At 38.4% G+C, this 17844-nt stretch overlaps 1 protein-coding gene across 2 annotated transcripts in view; it reads left to right on the top strand.

Annotated features, from left to right (window-relative positions):
* The window catches only part of CDADC1 (cytidine and dCMP deaminase domain containing 1), a 46674-nt gene continuing 28830 nt past the window's right edge, over positions 1-17844 (top strand). The window contains exons 1-3 of one of the 2 annotated variants that reach the window (XM_042966967.1): positions 1-217; positions 961-1061; positions 7574-7648. In XM_042966967.1, coding sequence (XP_042822901.1) covers positions 136-217; positions 961-1061; positions 7574-7648 — 258 coding nt within the window. In that variant the 5' untranslated portion in view covers positions 1-135. The remainder of the gene's footprint in view (positions 218-960; positions 1062-7573; positions 7649-17844) is intronic. The other variant, XM_042967034.1, reaches the window with a different exon arrangement.

Genomic DNA, 17844 nt, shown 5'->3' with positions numbered 1-17844 from the left:
CTGACGTCAGCTGGCTGCGCCGAGTTGGCGGTTACCGTACAGTTGCTGGGAGGAGGCTAGAGGTGGAGCCGCTGGGGCCAAGATCATGCCGGACAGCGAGAGGTATTCTGGGCAGCAGAGGCCGCTAGGCTTGGGATGAAAGAAGCAGGGCAGATGCAAAATCTGGAGAGCGCGGGGGCCGGGCGGTCAGTCAGCACCCAGACTGGCAGCATGACTGGTGAGTGCCCCGGACCCTGCCGCTGCCACCCCAGCCTTCGCTCTGCCCTGAGCCTCTGCCTCCGACTAACTCCGCTTTCCCTGCCTGCCCCTCTTCGCCTGAGCTTCTGCCCCGGGACGTCTCATTCCCGCCCTAGGCGCTTTCTTGCCTCTGTCACAGGGGAACCAACCCCTGGCCCGGCAGCACCCGCTTTTGAAGTCGCGCTCACAGCCCACCCCTCCCCCCCCCGCCCCTTTTCCTTCTCCTTTTCCTTTTCCTCTCAGGACCTAGAGCTAGGATCTCGAGTATTGAGCTTGAAAATTCCGTGCTTTTGACTTGATTTCCAAATTAACCATACGTGACGCTTTCCTGTATTTCAATGCCTTGCCAGCAAAGGTCACCTCAACTGCCCTTTTTGCAACACGTCAATGTAAAGAAAAGCTCGCTCCACGTTGACATCAGATGCAAGGACTTCTCATAACTTCCTTTGGATTGTTCCCATAGTTACTTGTATCAGTTGTGCCATTTTTACCCTTGACATGTGAGGGCCGGAGAAAGGGCCCAAGTTTGAAAAGTGCTAGAGGAGGTCGCTGAAAGTGAGGTTGTAGCCAGTCTCCTGCCCTTGATTGTCTTGTCCACGTATCCTTTTTTTCTGCCTCCTACTAATGCAGCTGAGTTAAGGCGTTAGCACCCAAACGGCCTTGCGTATTAGTTTCTATTTTCATCATTAGTAAAATTTTAAAGTGTCTGCCTCTCTTTTGTAGGTCAAATACCAAGGCTTTCTAAAGTCAACCTTTTCACTCTGCTCAGTCTCTGGATGGAGCTCTTCCCAACAGTAAATACAGCCCAAAGACAAAAATCTCAGGTATATTTTGTTTCCATAGTTTTTCTCACTTAGAAAAGCAGTGGTCTAAGATTTGATTGTTTCAGTTTCTGTAACACTTAAAAACAAACTCAAAAACCTTAAAATTTGCAAAGTACTTTTGTGGTTTAGTGTGGTATTTGTAACTCATAGCTGTAATAGCTCATCTTTCTAATCTAAAAATAGAATTGTTAACCATCTCAGACTATGCCATGTTTATCAGGTATTAATGGTATTTATATGTTGGTTTGGACAATTAGATTACATAATTTATCATTCAGTTGTATACAGTTGATGTTTCATGTGAGTCGTTTTCCTCCTCCCACCAAACTAAATTACTTGAAGGTTGAAATCATGTCTTATTTTACCTTATTTTTCCATGTCTTATTTATACCCCTTTAACATCTACTTTTGTAATAGGTGATCTGTGAGTGCTAATTGATTTCTTGTTCCTAAATAAGTCTCTTTTTTGGATCTCAAAGAGGTGATCAAAACAGATTAGGAATGTATAAAAAGATAGTCCTAGAAGCCAGTGGGTTTGAAGCACGTACATTCTACAGCTTTACTTTCTCCAGCCCTTGGGCAGCAAGGTGCTACTGTCTCATCATTTTCCTCTGTGCTTTGAGTGGCATGATGGTAGTTTCTCAATGTTTTAGGGGACCAAGGCCATATATGGAGTGTAGTATTAGGTTATTTAAGCATTTAAGACATTGTTTGAAAAAGAGGAAAGGGGGAAAATTACCCCATGGCTTCTTACCATTCTGACAACATCGCTTTTAATATTTTGGTAGTTTCCTTCCATCTTTTTTTTTTTTTTTTTTTTTTTTTTTTTTTTACCTTCCATCTTTTTTTAAGCACAGGATTTGTGCTTTTCTTCTCTTGCAAAATTGTACTTGTATTCTGCATCTGTTTATGGAAGTTTCCAACTTGTCAGTAATTGTGCTGAAAGGTTGTTTCACATATTCCACAAAATGATTTTTTATAAATCCTTAAATTCCCACAGTACTCTTACAAGGTCATTCATAACCATCTCTTTTTCGTTTTCTTTTTGATGTCTTCATTATGGTGGATATGGCTATGTGCTTGCCACTGGAGATACAAAAAGAAAAGATTTGGTTCTCATTTTCTAACGGAGACTAAAATTAAGCATTTAAACGATTAAGATGCAATTGTATGGCAGAGTCAAGTACCAAGTATAAGCAGAGATGCTACCACGACTGAATTCAGACTGCAGGCCAGGTGCTACATGGGGAAGTGAGGGAAAGATGCACTGGGAAGGCTGCATTTGCACTGAGACATGAAGAATGAGTAGGTATTTGCCAAGCCAAGGGACTCCATATGGAAACATCTGGAGGAGTAAGAGAATTTGGGGTCCTCACGGAGGAGGGTGAAGTTAGGTGGAGGGAAGAGACTAAAGATGAACTTGGAAACGTATACAGGAATCAGCTAATAAAAAATATTGTATGCCTTCCAAGGGAGTTTAGATTTTATAAGTAGGGACCACATTGAAGAATTTTAACAGGGAATTAAGGAATTAACTTATTGACGATTAGAACTTTATCTTTTTAAAGCACTTACAGGTTCACAGCAAAGTTTCCGGGAAAGTGTACAAATTTCCTGTGTACTCCCTGTCCCCCTATCCCCACGTGATATCCACCATTAACCACATCCTCTCCAGAGTGGTTCATTTGCTACAATTGATGAACCTACTACATTGACACACCCTGATCACTCAAAGTCTACATTTTACTTTATAGTTCAGTCTTGGTGGTGTATCTTCTGTGGGTTTGGACAAATGTATAATGCATGTAACCATCATTATGGTATCATACAGAATATTTTCATTTCCCTAAAAATTCTCTGTGCTTCACCTATTTATCTTTCCTCCACCCCCAACCCTGGCAAACAGACTGATTTTTTTTTTTTTTAAAGTGTCTTCATAATTTTGCTTTTCCCAGAACATCATATAGTTGGAATCCTATATTAGTATGTAGACTTTTCGGATTGATTTCTTTCACTCAGCAATATGCATTAAGGTTCCCACATGTCCTTTTCATGGTTTGATCACTTCCTTCTTTTTAGCGCTGAGTAAGATCCATTGTCTGGATGTACACACTTTATTTATCCATTTACCTGCTGAAGGAGATCTTGGTTGCTTCCAAGTTATTGCAATTATGAATGAAGCTGCTATAAATATCTGTATGCAAATTTTTGTGTGGACATAAGTTTTCACTTCCTTTGGGTAAATACCAAGGAGCATGATTGCTGGATTGTATGATAAAGAGTGTATTTAGTTTTGTCAGAAACTACCAAACTGTCTTCCAAAGTAGCTGTACCATTTTGCATTCTCACCAGCAATGAATGAGGGTTCCTGTTGCTTCACATCCTCTCCAGTATTTGGTGTTGTCTGTGTTCTGGATTTGGGGCATTCCAAGAAGCAGGTAGTGGTATCTTGTTTTAATTTGCATTTCTCTCATGACATGTGATGTAGAGCATTTTTCCATATGCTTATTTGTCGTCTGTGTATTTTTTTTGGTGAGGTGTCTGTTAAGGTCTTTGGCTCATATTTTAGTCTGGTTGTTTTCTTATTGTTAAGTTTTAAGAGTTCTTTGTTATTTTGGATAAGTGTCTTATATCAGATGTGTCTTTTGCAAATATTTTCTCCCAGTCTGTGGTTTCTCTTCTCATTCTCTTGACAATGTCTTTCATAGAGGAAAAGTTTTTCCTTTTAATAAAGTCCAGTTTATCACTGATTTCTTTCATGGAGCATGCCTTTGTGCATCCAAAATGTCATCGCCATACCCAATGTCATCTAGGTTTTCTCCTATGTTATTTATTGGAGTTTTATAGTTTTGTGTTTTACATTTGGGTCTATGATCCATTTTGAGTTGATTTTTGTGAGGGTATAAAGTCTGTATGTATACCGGTATTTACTCTTCCTGATAAGATGGTATCTCTTGGAGTAGTTTTCTCTTCCAATTCCTATGTGAAATGTTAACATTATTAAAACTGTTATGCATTGTTACTCCCTATTTCTTTTTCTTTTTTTTTTTTAATTTTTTAAATGTTCATTTATTTTTGAGAGAGAGAGAGACTGAGCACAAACGGGGGGGAGGCAGAGAGAGAGAGAGAGGGAGACACAGAATCCCAAGCAGGCTCCAGGCTCTGAGCTGTCAGCACAGAGCCCAACGTGGGGCTCAAACTCACCAACCGTGACATCATGACCTGAGCCGAAGTCGGATGCTTAATCGACTGAGCCACCCAAGTGCCCCACTCCCTATTTCTTAATCACTCCCTCAACCCTCAGCCTGGCTCCACATATTATTAATGGCTTTGATTTCTCATTTCGTTCTGGATCTGGATCCAGCCTTTTTCACTTAACATAGGAAAATGCTTATGCTGTAATACTGTTATAAACATTGAAACAGCAACTTAGTCTAATAGTTTAAGAATAGCTAGTGGTTTTGTAGTTAGCCTAGCTGGGTTCACATCTGAGCTGCATTTCTTACTAGTTGTGTAATCTTGAGTAAGTAACTTTACCTCTCTCAACTTCCTCATCTGTAAAGCAGGATGTAGCTGGTACATACCATATGGGGCTTTTATGAAAAGTGGTTGAATTAGTATTTATAAAGCTCTTAGATAGTGACTGGCACATACCATGTGCCATATGTGTTTGCCATTATCTTTTTAATGTTTGCATAACAATCCATTTTATTGATGTACCATGTGTATTCCCTTAGTACTGGACATTTAGATTGTCATTTATTTTTACCAGCTTCAGTATATTTTAACTTACAACCTCTTCTTTTTTTTTCTTTTAATTTTTTTAAAGGTTTTTGGTTGTTTTTTTTTTTTTTTAATATTTGTTTATTTTTGAGAAAGAGACAGAGTGCAAGCAGGGGAGGGGCAGAGAGAGAGGGAGACACAGAATCTGAGCTGTCAGCACAGAGCCCAGCATGGGGCTTGAACTCATGGATGGACCGTGAGATCATGACCTGAGCTGAAGTCGGATGCTTAAGTGACCGAGCCACCCAGGTGCCCCTTTAAATTTTTTTAATGTTTATTTAATTTTTTGAGAGAGAGAGACAGAGCACATGTGGGGGAGGGGCAGAGAGAGAGAGGGAGACACAGAATCCAAAACAGGCTCCAGGCTCTGAGCTGTCAGCACAGAGCCCGACATGGGGCTTGAACCCACGAACTATGAGATCATGACCTGAGCTGAAGTCAGATGCTTAACCAACTGAGCCACCCAGGTGCCCTAACTTACAACCACTTCTAAATACGACTGTATCTGAGATTTTCTGTGTTGCCAAATATTTACACTGTATGGGTGTTCCTTGAGGATTGTTCAGCCAAGTATACATTTTTACATTTTATGCCTTAAGACCTAAGAAGTTTTAAGAATCCAGCCCAAAACTAGATAAATGAGTGGGAGAGAAACTACTTGTTTATGAGACTTCTTGGGAAAAGCACATTTTTTTTAAATGTTTTTATTTATTTTTGAGACAGAGAGAGACAGAGCATGAGCAGGGGAGGGGCAGAGAGAGAGGGAGACACAGAATCTGAAGCAGGCTCCAGGCTCTGAGCTGTCAAGGGAAAAGCACATTTAATTAAAACTTTTAGACTAGAAATCAGCACTATTGAAAATGGCTGTTGTTTTAAAATAATAATTTCTCCTATTGGTTCGGCTTTTCATTTTAGTTAACTTAAACATACCTAATTTCCTGAATATTACTTTAGTATAAGAATTGGAGTAACTGCATTATTGCTTCATTTTTCTCTACACATCATATATTATCCCTGTCTTCCAACTCTTCCCATTGTGTCCTCACTGTACTTTTCCAGAACAGTAGCAGATAGCATCATGGTTAAGACGATGGATTTAGGGCTCAGATCCTGGCTCTCCCATTTATTAGCTGTGTGACCTTGGTCAAATTATTTAATCTCTCTCAGCCACAATTTCCTCATTTGTAAAATTGGAACAATATAGGAGCAACTCTGTAAAGTTGTGAGGATTAAAAGAGATAATTTAGAGCTTGCTACTTGGGAAACACTCACTGTTAGGTATTGTTATTATTATCACTCATGTAATCACCATCACCACTGCTACCATCCACACCCCCACCATTTCACTACCAACATCATCACTTTCCCCACTTCCTGTTCTGCTGGAATAGAAACCTTATTCCCAGGATGTGGCTTTTCTTATAAACTTCTTAGAGGTTATTCCTTTTCTAGCATCCAGCCTTTGTTTTTTAAGACTAAGAGGTTAACATTCACCAAGTTTGCCATTCGCACTTTCAAACCGTCTCTAATTTATTACGTATCCCACCTATTTCGGGGCTCACAGAATTCTGCTGTATCACTCTGTCTTAATTATCTACTCACTGCATAGTCACTTTCCTGTGTCATAAGCTCTGTAAGGGCTACATCCTAAGCAGCTAGGTCTATGGCTAGCACAGAGCAAGGATTCAATAAATATTTGTTGAATTAATAAATGAAGGAGTTTGGTCCCTGGCTCAAAACTTTCTACTTCAAGTTTTACTCGTGGACATCCTTATGTTAGTGTCCTATTGCTTCTATAACAAATTACCACAAAGTTGGTGGCTTAACACACACAGTTGTCTTACAGTTGTGGAAGTCAGAATCCTGAAATGGGCCTCACTAGGCTAAAATCAAAGTGTCAGCAGGGCTGTTTTCCTTCTGGAGGCTCTGGGAAGAATCCCTTTCCTTGCCTTTTCCAGCTTCTAGAGGCTGCCCACATGTCTTGGACCATGAATCTCTTCCTCCGTCTTTAAAGCCAGCACTGGCAGGCTGAGTCTTTCTCATGTTGCATCACACTGGCAGTAACTCTCTTGCTTCTCTCTTTCACTTGTAAGGATGCTTGTAATTACATTGGGCCCACCAGATAATCCTGCATCTCAAGGTCGGATGATTAGCAGCCTTAATTCCATCTACAGTCTTGTCATGGTCATGTAATGGAGTCACAGTCTCCAGAGATTGGGACAGGCACGTCTTTGGGGGACCATTATTCTGCCTACCACAATCCATATCTAATACCTTTACTGTGTAGTTTCTTATCTTCCCAATTCCAATTAGTTTATTTCTTCTTCTTTTTTTTTTTTTTTTTTTTTGGCATCCTTGGGTGGACATGAACCAGTTAATTTACTTCTATTGTCCTTTAGTCCTTCTTAGCCATGGCCACACTCTGGACTATTCCTCAAAACTGTCCCAACTCTGAAATCTTAAACTACAGAATTTTATTTTCTGAACATAACTTTCAATCCTTCTGTATTTTAGAAAAGTGTGTAGGGGCCTGATTGTAAAGGCCTTACTTACTAGATTAAGTAGTCTGAACTTGAACCGGAACAATGTGTGAAGTCAGTGCAGACTTTCATCAGGAAAAAAAGTGAATGATCCAAAGCCAAGAAAAACAACCTTCAAATAAGAAATACTGAGTTAATTCTGTGTTTTGTGTACTAATCTTTTTTCTCCCTTAATCTGCTTTTAATTAGGAAAAGGAAGAGGGAAAGCGTGGACCCTTAGGAGATAATGAGGAGGTGGCCAGAATATCTACTGATAGAAAACAGGTGAATTTTTATGATTTGTTAAAAAGACATGTGTTTGTAATAACAAAGCAAAAAGAATGGTATAAAGTAGAATAGAAGTCCCTCTTATAACTCAGGTTTCCCACTCCCACTTCCAAGGCAGGTTCTTATATATACCCTTCTAAAAGTTTTCTGTGCATTTACAAGACTATACATGTCTCTCCTGTAAATAACAAAACCAAACAAACACAAATAATTATAGGTTATTCTATAATATGCTCCTACATCTTTCTTTTTTATTTTAATCTTCACACTTAACTCTTGATACATTTCCATATTAGTTTATATAAATGTATTGAGAAACATTCTTATCTGGTTCTCTCGTACTCCAACACATCTTGCTGGTTTAAAGAACACAAGGCCTCTCAAACAACGCAAGGCCCTAATTACTATTGACTTAGACCATTTCTTAGAGTTGTGTTTGCAGCAAGCAACCTTGAGGGTTGAGGTAATGTCTCCCTCTGGGACAGAGAGGAGATTTGCTTGCTGTCTGTGATAAAACAACAGAATCCCAGGGTTGGTGTTCTTTTCCTATCACACAACCCATCTGGGTTTCCTGTCCAGAAATCCATCTGGGCCCATCTGCATGGCCCCTATGGGACTTGTGGGCAAGGGAACCATCACAGACACTGTGCTCATTCTGCTTGTGTGCTGTGAATGACCCAGGAGTTTTCATGTCTTCTGCCAGCATCCATGAAAAGCAGCAGGCTGATACACTGGCTCATAAGAAGGGTAAAATGAAAGCCCAGAGCTGGTAAGATGAACTTTGTTCTTTTTAATATTGCATAGTATTTCCTTCTTATTTTAATCTTCTGAGTTTTCCAAAGAGATTTTAATTTATTGGGTGTCTAGAAGAGACAAAACACCTATATTTTGGGAAAAGTTACCTTGATGACTCTAATATACATTCCTGGAGATTTCCTGATTAGTTCTGAGAGTGAGTCTCTAAAGTGACTTGACTCTTCCTGTCCAACAAGAATATAGAAATAATTTGTCTTTGAATATTTAGATACTTTTAATTATAAGAAAGACAAAGGTAAAAAAAAAAAAAAAGTGACTCACCATTTAATATACTAGATTGTTTACCAAAACAGACTGTCCTCTTTTGCTTATGTTTTTTTAAGTGTTTTTTTTGTTTGTTTGTTTTTGTTTTGTTTTGTTTTGTTGAGAGAGAGAGAAAGAGAGCTCACAGGGGAGGGAGGGGCGGAGAGAGAGGGAGACAGAGGATCCGAAGTGGGCTCTGTGCCGGATGGGGGGTTTGAACTCCTGAGATCATGACCTGCGTTGAAGTCAGACACTTAACCGACTGAACCAGCCAGGTGTTCCTCTTTCGTTTATGTTTTATGTAAAAACTCTGTGACTAAAATTACGTAGATGACTTGCCAAGACGTCAGTGAAGTGAAGCAGTTCAGATCCGGAACAGTGATCCACTGAAAAGATTTCGTCCTCTGGGAGTTACAGGAAATGGAAGTGCAAAATGAAATGCAGCTTAGGCTTTTATTTGCTTTGTTTTAAGTTTGGATTGGAAAAGCCTTTGTCTCAAACTTGATATTTTGGCCTTAGCTGGAAACAAAGTGAAAAATAAAAGAGATTTTCTGAGGTGAAAACTCGACTCTAGACAAAAAGAGTGATAAACTTAGCCTAAAAGATTATTCTAATAATAAATTGATGAGTACACTTCCAACTTATTACTATAGGTTGTTTTTTTTTTTTTTTTTTAAGTCTTTTTTGGTCAGGGTGTCTGGCTTTATTTCTGTCTGCTTAACTAAGAAAATCTAAATCTAAAATCATCTAATGGCAACCATTTCCATTTGTCACAGTTGGTTCAGTATAATAAAATGAGTTCTAGCATCCTGAGATCTTTTGATAAGGGCTTAGCAGCTCTTTTCCGAAGTTAAACTCACTGGAAGTATTCAGAAGCAGATACTAACATATACTTTGTATTTAGAGGACATAAAACTATTAAGAAATTTGGGGATGGGAAGGGGAAAGAGCTCATAAATTCAAGATAAATGTAAAGCTTATTTTAAAAGCCAATATAGATCTTTCATGTTTTAGATATATTTTTGGAAATATATTTTGTAAAAGAAAGAGTTTTGTATTCCTTTTAAATGTCCTTACAGTTTAGGAAATGTTCGTTTAGCCCAGAAAGGGAATTCTATAAAACTTTCTCTATTCTTTCCTTTTTAGGCATTTCACAGAATATCATTCTCCATAGTTGCAGACATTTATACTCATAGCTGAACCTGAAACTTGACTGTTAATATAGCTTTGTTCTAAGATGTTTAAAGTAATTTCAAATGTGTCCTGTTGGGGATAACTGTAGAGTAAAATCCCTTTGAAAGGAAGTAGGGAATAATGAGTACCCTATTCTCAGTCTAAATTCCCCTCATGTTGTAACAATCTGTCCCAAAGCCAACATTCAGGTTAACATTCTATACCTCAGAGACCTTTCCTGTGAAAATGGCATAAAACTATTTTGTGCCTTACATTGAACTGATTTTTAACTTAGTCTGTTTTATCTGATACTATCATTGTTGCACCAGCTTTTTTGATTAGTATCAGTGTAAATTAGGACACTTTAGCTTTAATTTCATACCTCTTTAGAATCCCAGCCCATCCCCAGCCTCCAGGGCTTAAAAGCAGAGTCAGCTTTTAAGCTATGGGTAGGATACTGCTGAGGTAGCTCAGGCTTCCAGCTCTGGCTCTGGCTCTGGCTCTGGCTTTGAGTTCTCTCTTCCTTTGTAACACCTCAGGGTGAGTCTTTCTTCCTTTTGAACTTGACTGTACACTTAAAACCTTTTTTTTTTTTAATTGTAAATAATCTATATGTTTGTAGGAGGTGGGACCTAACCACATTAGCCTAGACTGCCATAGTGCTAAAAAAGGGTAGAGCCAGTTTTTAGAAAGAAGTTGAGAATTCTCTTTATTTAGTCAGTATTTTAACTGACTTAACTTTTAACAGTTAAGATGACCTCTGCTTTAGTTCTGCCTTTTACCACCTGTGGATCTTTTAGAAAGTCACATAATTTCTCTGGGCTTCACTTATCCATGTATAAAATCATAGGGTTACCTAAATATTTCCTTATTACCATGTAGAAGCTTAGTACTAAGTAGTTATGGACTAGGTGGTATAAGAAGCAAGCAAATTGACTTGGCTCTTGCCCTTTACTAGGTTAAAGTGTATTTATTTTTCTTTTCTTTTTTTTTTTTTTTTAAACGTTTATTTATTTTTGAGACAGAGAGAGACAGAGCATGAACAGGGGAGGGGCAGAGAGAGAGGGAGTCACAGAATCTGAGACAGGCTCCAGGCTCTGAGCTGTCAGCACAGAGCCTGACGCGGGGCTCGAACTCACGGACCGTGAGATCATGACCTGAGCCGAAGTCGGACACTTAACCGACCAAGCCACCCAGGCGCCCCAAGTGTATTTATTTTTCAGTAGGACAAATTAATGATAATTAAATCCTTCATTGTTTGGTTAAGAAAGCCTAGATTTAGAAAATTTCTGGTATAAAACTAACATTCAGAAAAGTTTTTGGACCTAATGAGAAATGTGCTTTTGTTCAAACTGTGTCCAGATAAAGAACTAAACAAAACTTTCAGTTTATTAATAAATCAAGTATACTATATGATATGATTATTACATATGTTAAAAACCAAAACTCAACTGAGAAAATGTAAAGGTCTAGTTGTTTTATTCAATGACTCATGAATTCGGCAGCATCTCATATAATAGAGAGGAGCTCTGCAAAGCTGTAAAAATAGGAGACTTCTACAGGCAGAAGGGGCAAGAAAAGGAAGTTGCTAGCAAAAAGTGGATTGTTTCAGCCAAGGTCACATTCTGTTGGGGGACTACAGGAGTCTACCAGGTGGATTTTCTCACTAACTGACCAGGAAATTCCAGTCTGGCGAAAATGCAGTTGGGTTAGGCATTAGGTGACAGTCTGGTGATGTGGACTTGGCACAAGTGACTCCCATTTGGGGCCTGTTGTCTCTCGCTCGCCCCCACCTGAGAGATGTGATCAAAACTCAAGGCATTAGCGCCACCCCTAGCTATTGCTCTGAAATTCTCGCAGTTTTGCTGGTCCTCCGTGTGGTATTCACACACCATGGGTTCTGTTTCTGTTTTTGGTGGGTTTTTTTGCTAAATCTTTGTGGTATTCACAGATCATGACTTTGGGTTCACATTTTTAAAGTCAGTTATTGTCTCCATTTCTTTTCTGATATTCTGGTCTGAAGGAGATGATTTGTTTGGTGGTTAGCGGCTGTGAGCACACATTGAAAGCTGTATTTGAGAGAATACAGTGTGCCAGAGAGACTACTATGATTGTAAGCACGGTAATCCCCCAAATCTGGAGTGTTTTTGGAGCTGTGGTTCCCCAGCACCCAAATCAACCAAAATTAAATAAGTTAAAGGAGTGTTGAGGGAGATACTTTCTTTTCTTTTTTAATTAAAAAATTTTTTTTCAAGTTTATTTTTTTACTTTGAAAGAGAAAGACAGAGAGTAGGGGAGAGGCAAAGAGAGAGAGAAGAGAGAGAATCCCAAGCAGGTTCCATGCTGTCAGCACAGAGCCCAATGCAGGGCTTGAACTCACAAACCATGAGATCATGACCTGAGCCAAAATCAAGAGTCAGACGCTTGCTTAACCGATTGACCCACCCAGGCACCCTGCAAGGATACACTTTCTTAAGCCAAGTGGCTTGTTCAGTGGTTTTATGCAGCTGAGTTTCAACTTCTTCAGAAGTGTTAAGTGCCATAAGTAGTGTTGTTCACAGCACAGATACCTCCTTGTTCAGCCAAAAGATAATTAAGGGCAATCCTGTTTCTAAGAACGACTTTAGTCAGAAGGTCTAAGGATTTTTTGGGGTAGCTATTTTTTTTTAGCAACAGATTCTGTAATACTTTAAAGAGTTAAGGAGATTCCTTATCACAGCCTCATTTGTACTCACTCCTAACCAGGGAAGTGGATCTGCCAAAGGGAGCTAATTTTGACTCACATGTGCTTCCTGGTAATTCCCGTTTGAGTCTGAAAGGTTTGAACCTGAAAGGTGAGCCATGGAGGCCAATGCAATTTAAGGGTATGTAGAGTGTACAGGCAGCATCAGGGCAAGTCCACAGTCATTTGGAAGTTGGACTAACCCCTTTGTAATGGCCTGGGATACCTTTCAAGGCCCAAGCAAGGCAAAACGTGGACAAAAGAATCATAAAGACCTCATCTGTAAGAATTAGGTAAAAGGAGAATCAGACGGGAGGAGGAATAAAAAGAAATGTTTTGGATCTGATGTCTTGGGAGAAGGCAGTATACCTCAATGTTGGCTCCTTCTCTTCCTAGTGAATTTGATTTTGATGTCTTCAGCTTTGCACAGGACCATATGTCAGGTGCAGCCTTCTTCAGCTGTGACATATGTACCCAGGGGTCAAGTCCCTGATGTTTGGTTGCCATCTGGAGAGTGAGGAGGACCTAGTATAGTCTCTTCTAAGGAGATTCAAGGGCAGTCTTTGTTCTTAGTAATTCCAAATCAGAAGCATAGGAGAAAATTGGGAATGTTATTTTGGAGAGTCATAGCCGGATATTTGAGGTAACTAGAATCGGGATCTAGTCCAGTTTACAGGTATAGAACAAAACCTCAAAGACTAAAGGATTAGAATCTAATACAGACAAAGGTGCAAACATACTTTTTCTCTCTACTATTACTCCCATATTTTAAAAGATAATTACCTTAAATTAATTTGTTTTCATTAAACATGGCCTTATTTACATAAATACAGCAAAAATAGTGATTGGCCATATAAGCTCTTTTTTCATACGGCTTTGCAGAAACTTCTCATAGGGAGTCTCAGATTGAGCTCTTAAAAACCTCTGAGGCCAGGAAACTAAGCCAAGGACTTGCCATCAGATTTTATCTACAGTATCTATAGTTTGGGTGAATTTCTCTTTCCTTAGGTCCCCCAAAATATCCTGAAGTTCCCAGGCCTGCCAAGAAGTAACCTTCCTTACTTACCTGTTAAGACAGCTGGGAACTCTTTAAGCAAGGTACCAGGCTGGTCTTTCCAAGTAGTTCCTTAAAGCTGTCTGGTCATACTTGAGTCTATATTCAGTCTATACTGTCTAATCTTTCCGATTGTGTTATAAGGAGACCAGATTCTCATTGAATTAATGCAAATAACTGACTAAATTGCCATGGAAAGAATACTTAAGTTTCCAAATTCTGGAGGGGTCAGATAAGGAGAAAAATGTTTCATCTTTGTATACAATGGTATACTATATCAAATTGCTTTAAGTCATACATAACTTAAAAGAAAGGTTTCCTTAAATTTGGAAAAACAGGACCAGCAATGCTTTAAACAAAAAGTCGTAAAAAATTATAATTCTCCTTGTCAGTTCATTCAGTCCTATGTATTAACTACTTGTTCTGCTGGATTCCAGTTTTTCCATTAGTTCAAGAAATTTTTACCCAGTTCATTTTTATTTTATTTTTAACATCTTTTAAAAATTGTTAACGTTTATTTATTTTTGAGAGACAGAGAGAGACAGGGGAGGGGCAAAGGGAGAGGGAGACACAGAATCCAAAGCAGGCTTCAGGCTCTGAGCTGTCAGCACAGAACACGACGTGGGGCTCAAACCCACAAATCATGAGATCATGACCTGAGCTGAGGTCAGATGCTTAGCTGACTGAGCCACCCAGGCGCCCCTACCCAGTTCAGTTTTATGATCTTAAAGCTATCAGAAACCTATGCTTGTCAAAGTGCTTTCCATGAATCTCCTTGAAGATGAAGCTTTTCCAGGAACACTTTTGCAAAAGCATCTGAGTAAAACAATAACTAATATAAATGACAGAAGACTTAAAAATGCCTCCCTGTTAATGATCTGATGAGAGCTCATTACAGGGTTGTTGCAAAGAAATTTGGTTATTTCTGTGACCTACAACATTTTAAGATAAAACTGGAATTATGACTGATAAAGTTATACCAGGACATATCAGATGCCAGGAATTTTATACAATTTGGGGAACACTTGTAACATATACCTGCACAAATACATTAAAAAGGCTTCGTGTTACTTCTCATTTGACAGTGCTTCCCATGAAATTCAGCATATCATGTAAGCCTAATTATCCTAGTTAGTTTAACATCTCTCTCTCTCTCTCTCTCTCTCTCTCCCTCTTTTTTAAATAAGGAGAAAGAACAATTCTTTTGTGATTTTCCAGGGACTTTCTGGAAAATCCCAGAGTTAATTCTAGGCCAAAAAAGACTTCATTTAGAATTTTATTTTTTATTTTTATTTTTATTTTATTTTATTTTATTTTATTTTATTTTATTTTATTTTATTTTATTTTATTTTATTTTATTTTATTTTATTTTAGGGGGGAGTTTGTCACAAATATCAAAAGGTTTTAAAACAGTCAAATCGGATCATAAGTCACTGTGAAACAACTCTTATTTACCTACTTTAACCACCGTGATAATTAAAGACTTCGAAGGTAAATACAGAAGTTAAATAGTTGTAAAAAAATGAGCTCTTTTAATAGCAAAGACTCAACTTTTTTTAATTAATCAAAGACCTGGTAGAGACAACTGAAACATGGGAGATTATTTTTTATTTATTTATTAAAAAAAAAATTTTTTTTTTGACGTTTATTTATTTTTGAGACAGAGAGAGACAGAGCATGAATGGGGGAGGGGCAGAGAGAGAGGGAGACACAGAATTGGAAGCAGGCTCCAGGCTCTGAGCTGTCTGTCAGCCCAGAGCCCGACATGAGGCTCGAACTCACGGACTGTGAGATCTTGACCTGAGCTGAAGTCGGACGCTTAACCGACTGAGCCCCCCAGGCGCCCCGAGATTATTTTGATAAGACACAAAATCTTTGTTTTATGGGCAGATTACATAAAAGGTAAAGAAAAACTTTTTACCATCTCTCGTCAAGAGACCAATAGTCCAAGAAAACTTTATCCTTTTTACAAAAAGAAAACCAAATTTTAATTTTGTACCAGTTTACTTTTGATATTAAAATATATTCATTTAAAAAAAAACTTGGGGTGCCTGGGTGGTTCAGTGCGTTGAGTGTCCAACTCTTTTTTTTTTTTTTAATTTTTTTTAACGTTTATTTATTTTTGAGACAGAGACAGAGCATGAACGGGGGAGGGTCAGAGAGAGGGAGACACAGAATCCGAAACAGGCTCCAGGCTCTGAGCTGTCAGCACAGCGGGGCTGGAACTCACGGAACGCGAGATCATGACCTGAGCCAATGTCAGCCGCTCAACCGACTGAGCCACCCAGGCGCCCACGTGTCCAACTCTTAATCTCAGCTCAGATCTTGATCTCAGGGTCGTGAGTTCAAGCCCTTGGGCTCCGTGCTAGACATGAAGCCTACTTAAAAGAAATTTTTTAATTAAAAAATTAAAAAAAAAATTTCATTAAACTTGTTCTAATCTTAGCCAGCTTGATCACACACAATATTCCTTTCCAAAGACTCCTTTTCTACAAATATTCTATAACCTGTTTGGTATCCCTTCAGATTTTGTTCTCCGTCTTTCCTCTTTCCCATTCTGAAATAACTAGTCTCACTTTAGGACAAAATTACTTGCTTTTCCCTCAACAAAAAATGCATGTCCATTCCTCATGCCTTCTTTTACTGAAAACACACATCCTACTTTCCTTTGCACATGGAGATTTTTTTTTTATTATTTCTAGTAGCTTTAATTAAATATATTAGAATTTTTAAACCCTTAAAGACCTTAATTTCTAATAAAAATAAAGAAGTAAACAATTGTGAACTATCTTTTACATTAACATTCTGTGGCTTGGCAAATTTATAAGTACTTTTCATAATTTCTAAAAACATAGACCTTCTCATAGTAAATTTTTCAGTGTGACACAAAACGTGTTTACTAACAAACCCCCCCAAATCTGTAGATAAACCTATGTCTACTAATGAATGTTCCAGTGTTTTATGTTATTTGGAAATAATCTAGATATTCAATGACTATCCATCGTTTAATTTAACTTAGCAAAACTTCAAGGTTTCAGGTTACCGAAAAGATTTGGGGAAACTATTTAAAAAGTTTACCCAAAAACTTTCATCTCACTTACATCTATTTAGTTCACTTCTTTTGAGCAATTATTTTTGGATTGCTTAGGAAAATTTCATCATTCCAAGTTATTTTTCTACCTGACAGATTTTGTAACAGAGATGACATGAAATTATTTGACTAGTATAAGCAGGCTGAATGAAGTTGTATGACTGCTTTATATTCAGGTTGAGAACTCTAAAGACATGTCTATGTTAATTAAACCAACAAGCTTAAATAAGCCTTAATACTGAATGTTTCCCCAGATCATATGAACCTGAAAAGCATTTGGGTTTAGTTTCGATTATATTTTGGAGAATTTTGTGAATAATCGATATAAATGCTTGATTTTCTTTAAGCCAGTTAAATAGAGCTCTTTTACAAATTAATTTTGTCGGGGCGCCTGGATGGCTCAGTCAGTTAAGCGGCCGACTTTGGCCCAGGTCATGATCTCGCGGTCCGTGAGTTCGAGCCCCGCGTCGGGCTCTGTGCTGACAGCTCAGAGCCTGGAGCCTGTTTCAGATTCTGTGTCTCCCTCTCTCTGACCCTCCCCCGTTCGTGCTTTGTCTGTCTCTGTCTCAAAAATAAATAAACGTTAAAAAAAAAAAAATTAAAAAAAAAAAAACAAATTAATTTTGTCAGTACTATCCAGAGGTAGAGAATACCACACATCTACAATACATATACATAGATGTACTTAAATATATAGACCGATGCAAACAGAGACCTTATAGCTTTCATTTTAAGATTGTAGCCATGAGACAGGTATGGTAATGTAAAACTCACTAGCTTATAAAAGAACAGTTTGAATAAGTTAAATTTACCTATTCAGTTGGCTGAATCTTTTTCTGTAATATTTGGGGAGATGACATTGAAGATTTGTATTTGACCTTGACAAGCAATTTTATGAAAGCTGTCAACTAGATTTTGGGCAAGGGACCTTCTATGGCAGTTTGTATTGATAAAAAGCCTCCCTCCACCCCGCTTTTTTTCTTCAGTCTTAGGAAGTGGGGATGGTTTAGATCAGAGTTCCTGGGGAAAACCCGGTAAAACATGTACATGTCAAAGACACAGGGAAAGAACATAAGTTCCTCCAAAAGTACTTA

This window comes from Panthera tigris, chromosome A1 (genome assembly GCF_018350195.1).
Source record: "Panthera tigris isolate Pti1 chromosome A1, P.tigris_Pti1_mat1.1, whole genome shotgun sequence".
NCBI classification, from domain to species: Eukaryota; Metazoa; Chordata; class Mammalia; order Carnivora; family Felidae; genus Panthera; species Panthera tigris.
This window is presented reverse-complemented; position numbering and strand designations above follow the sequence as displayed.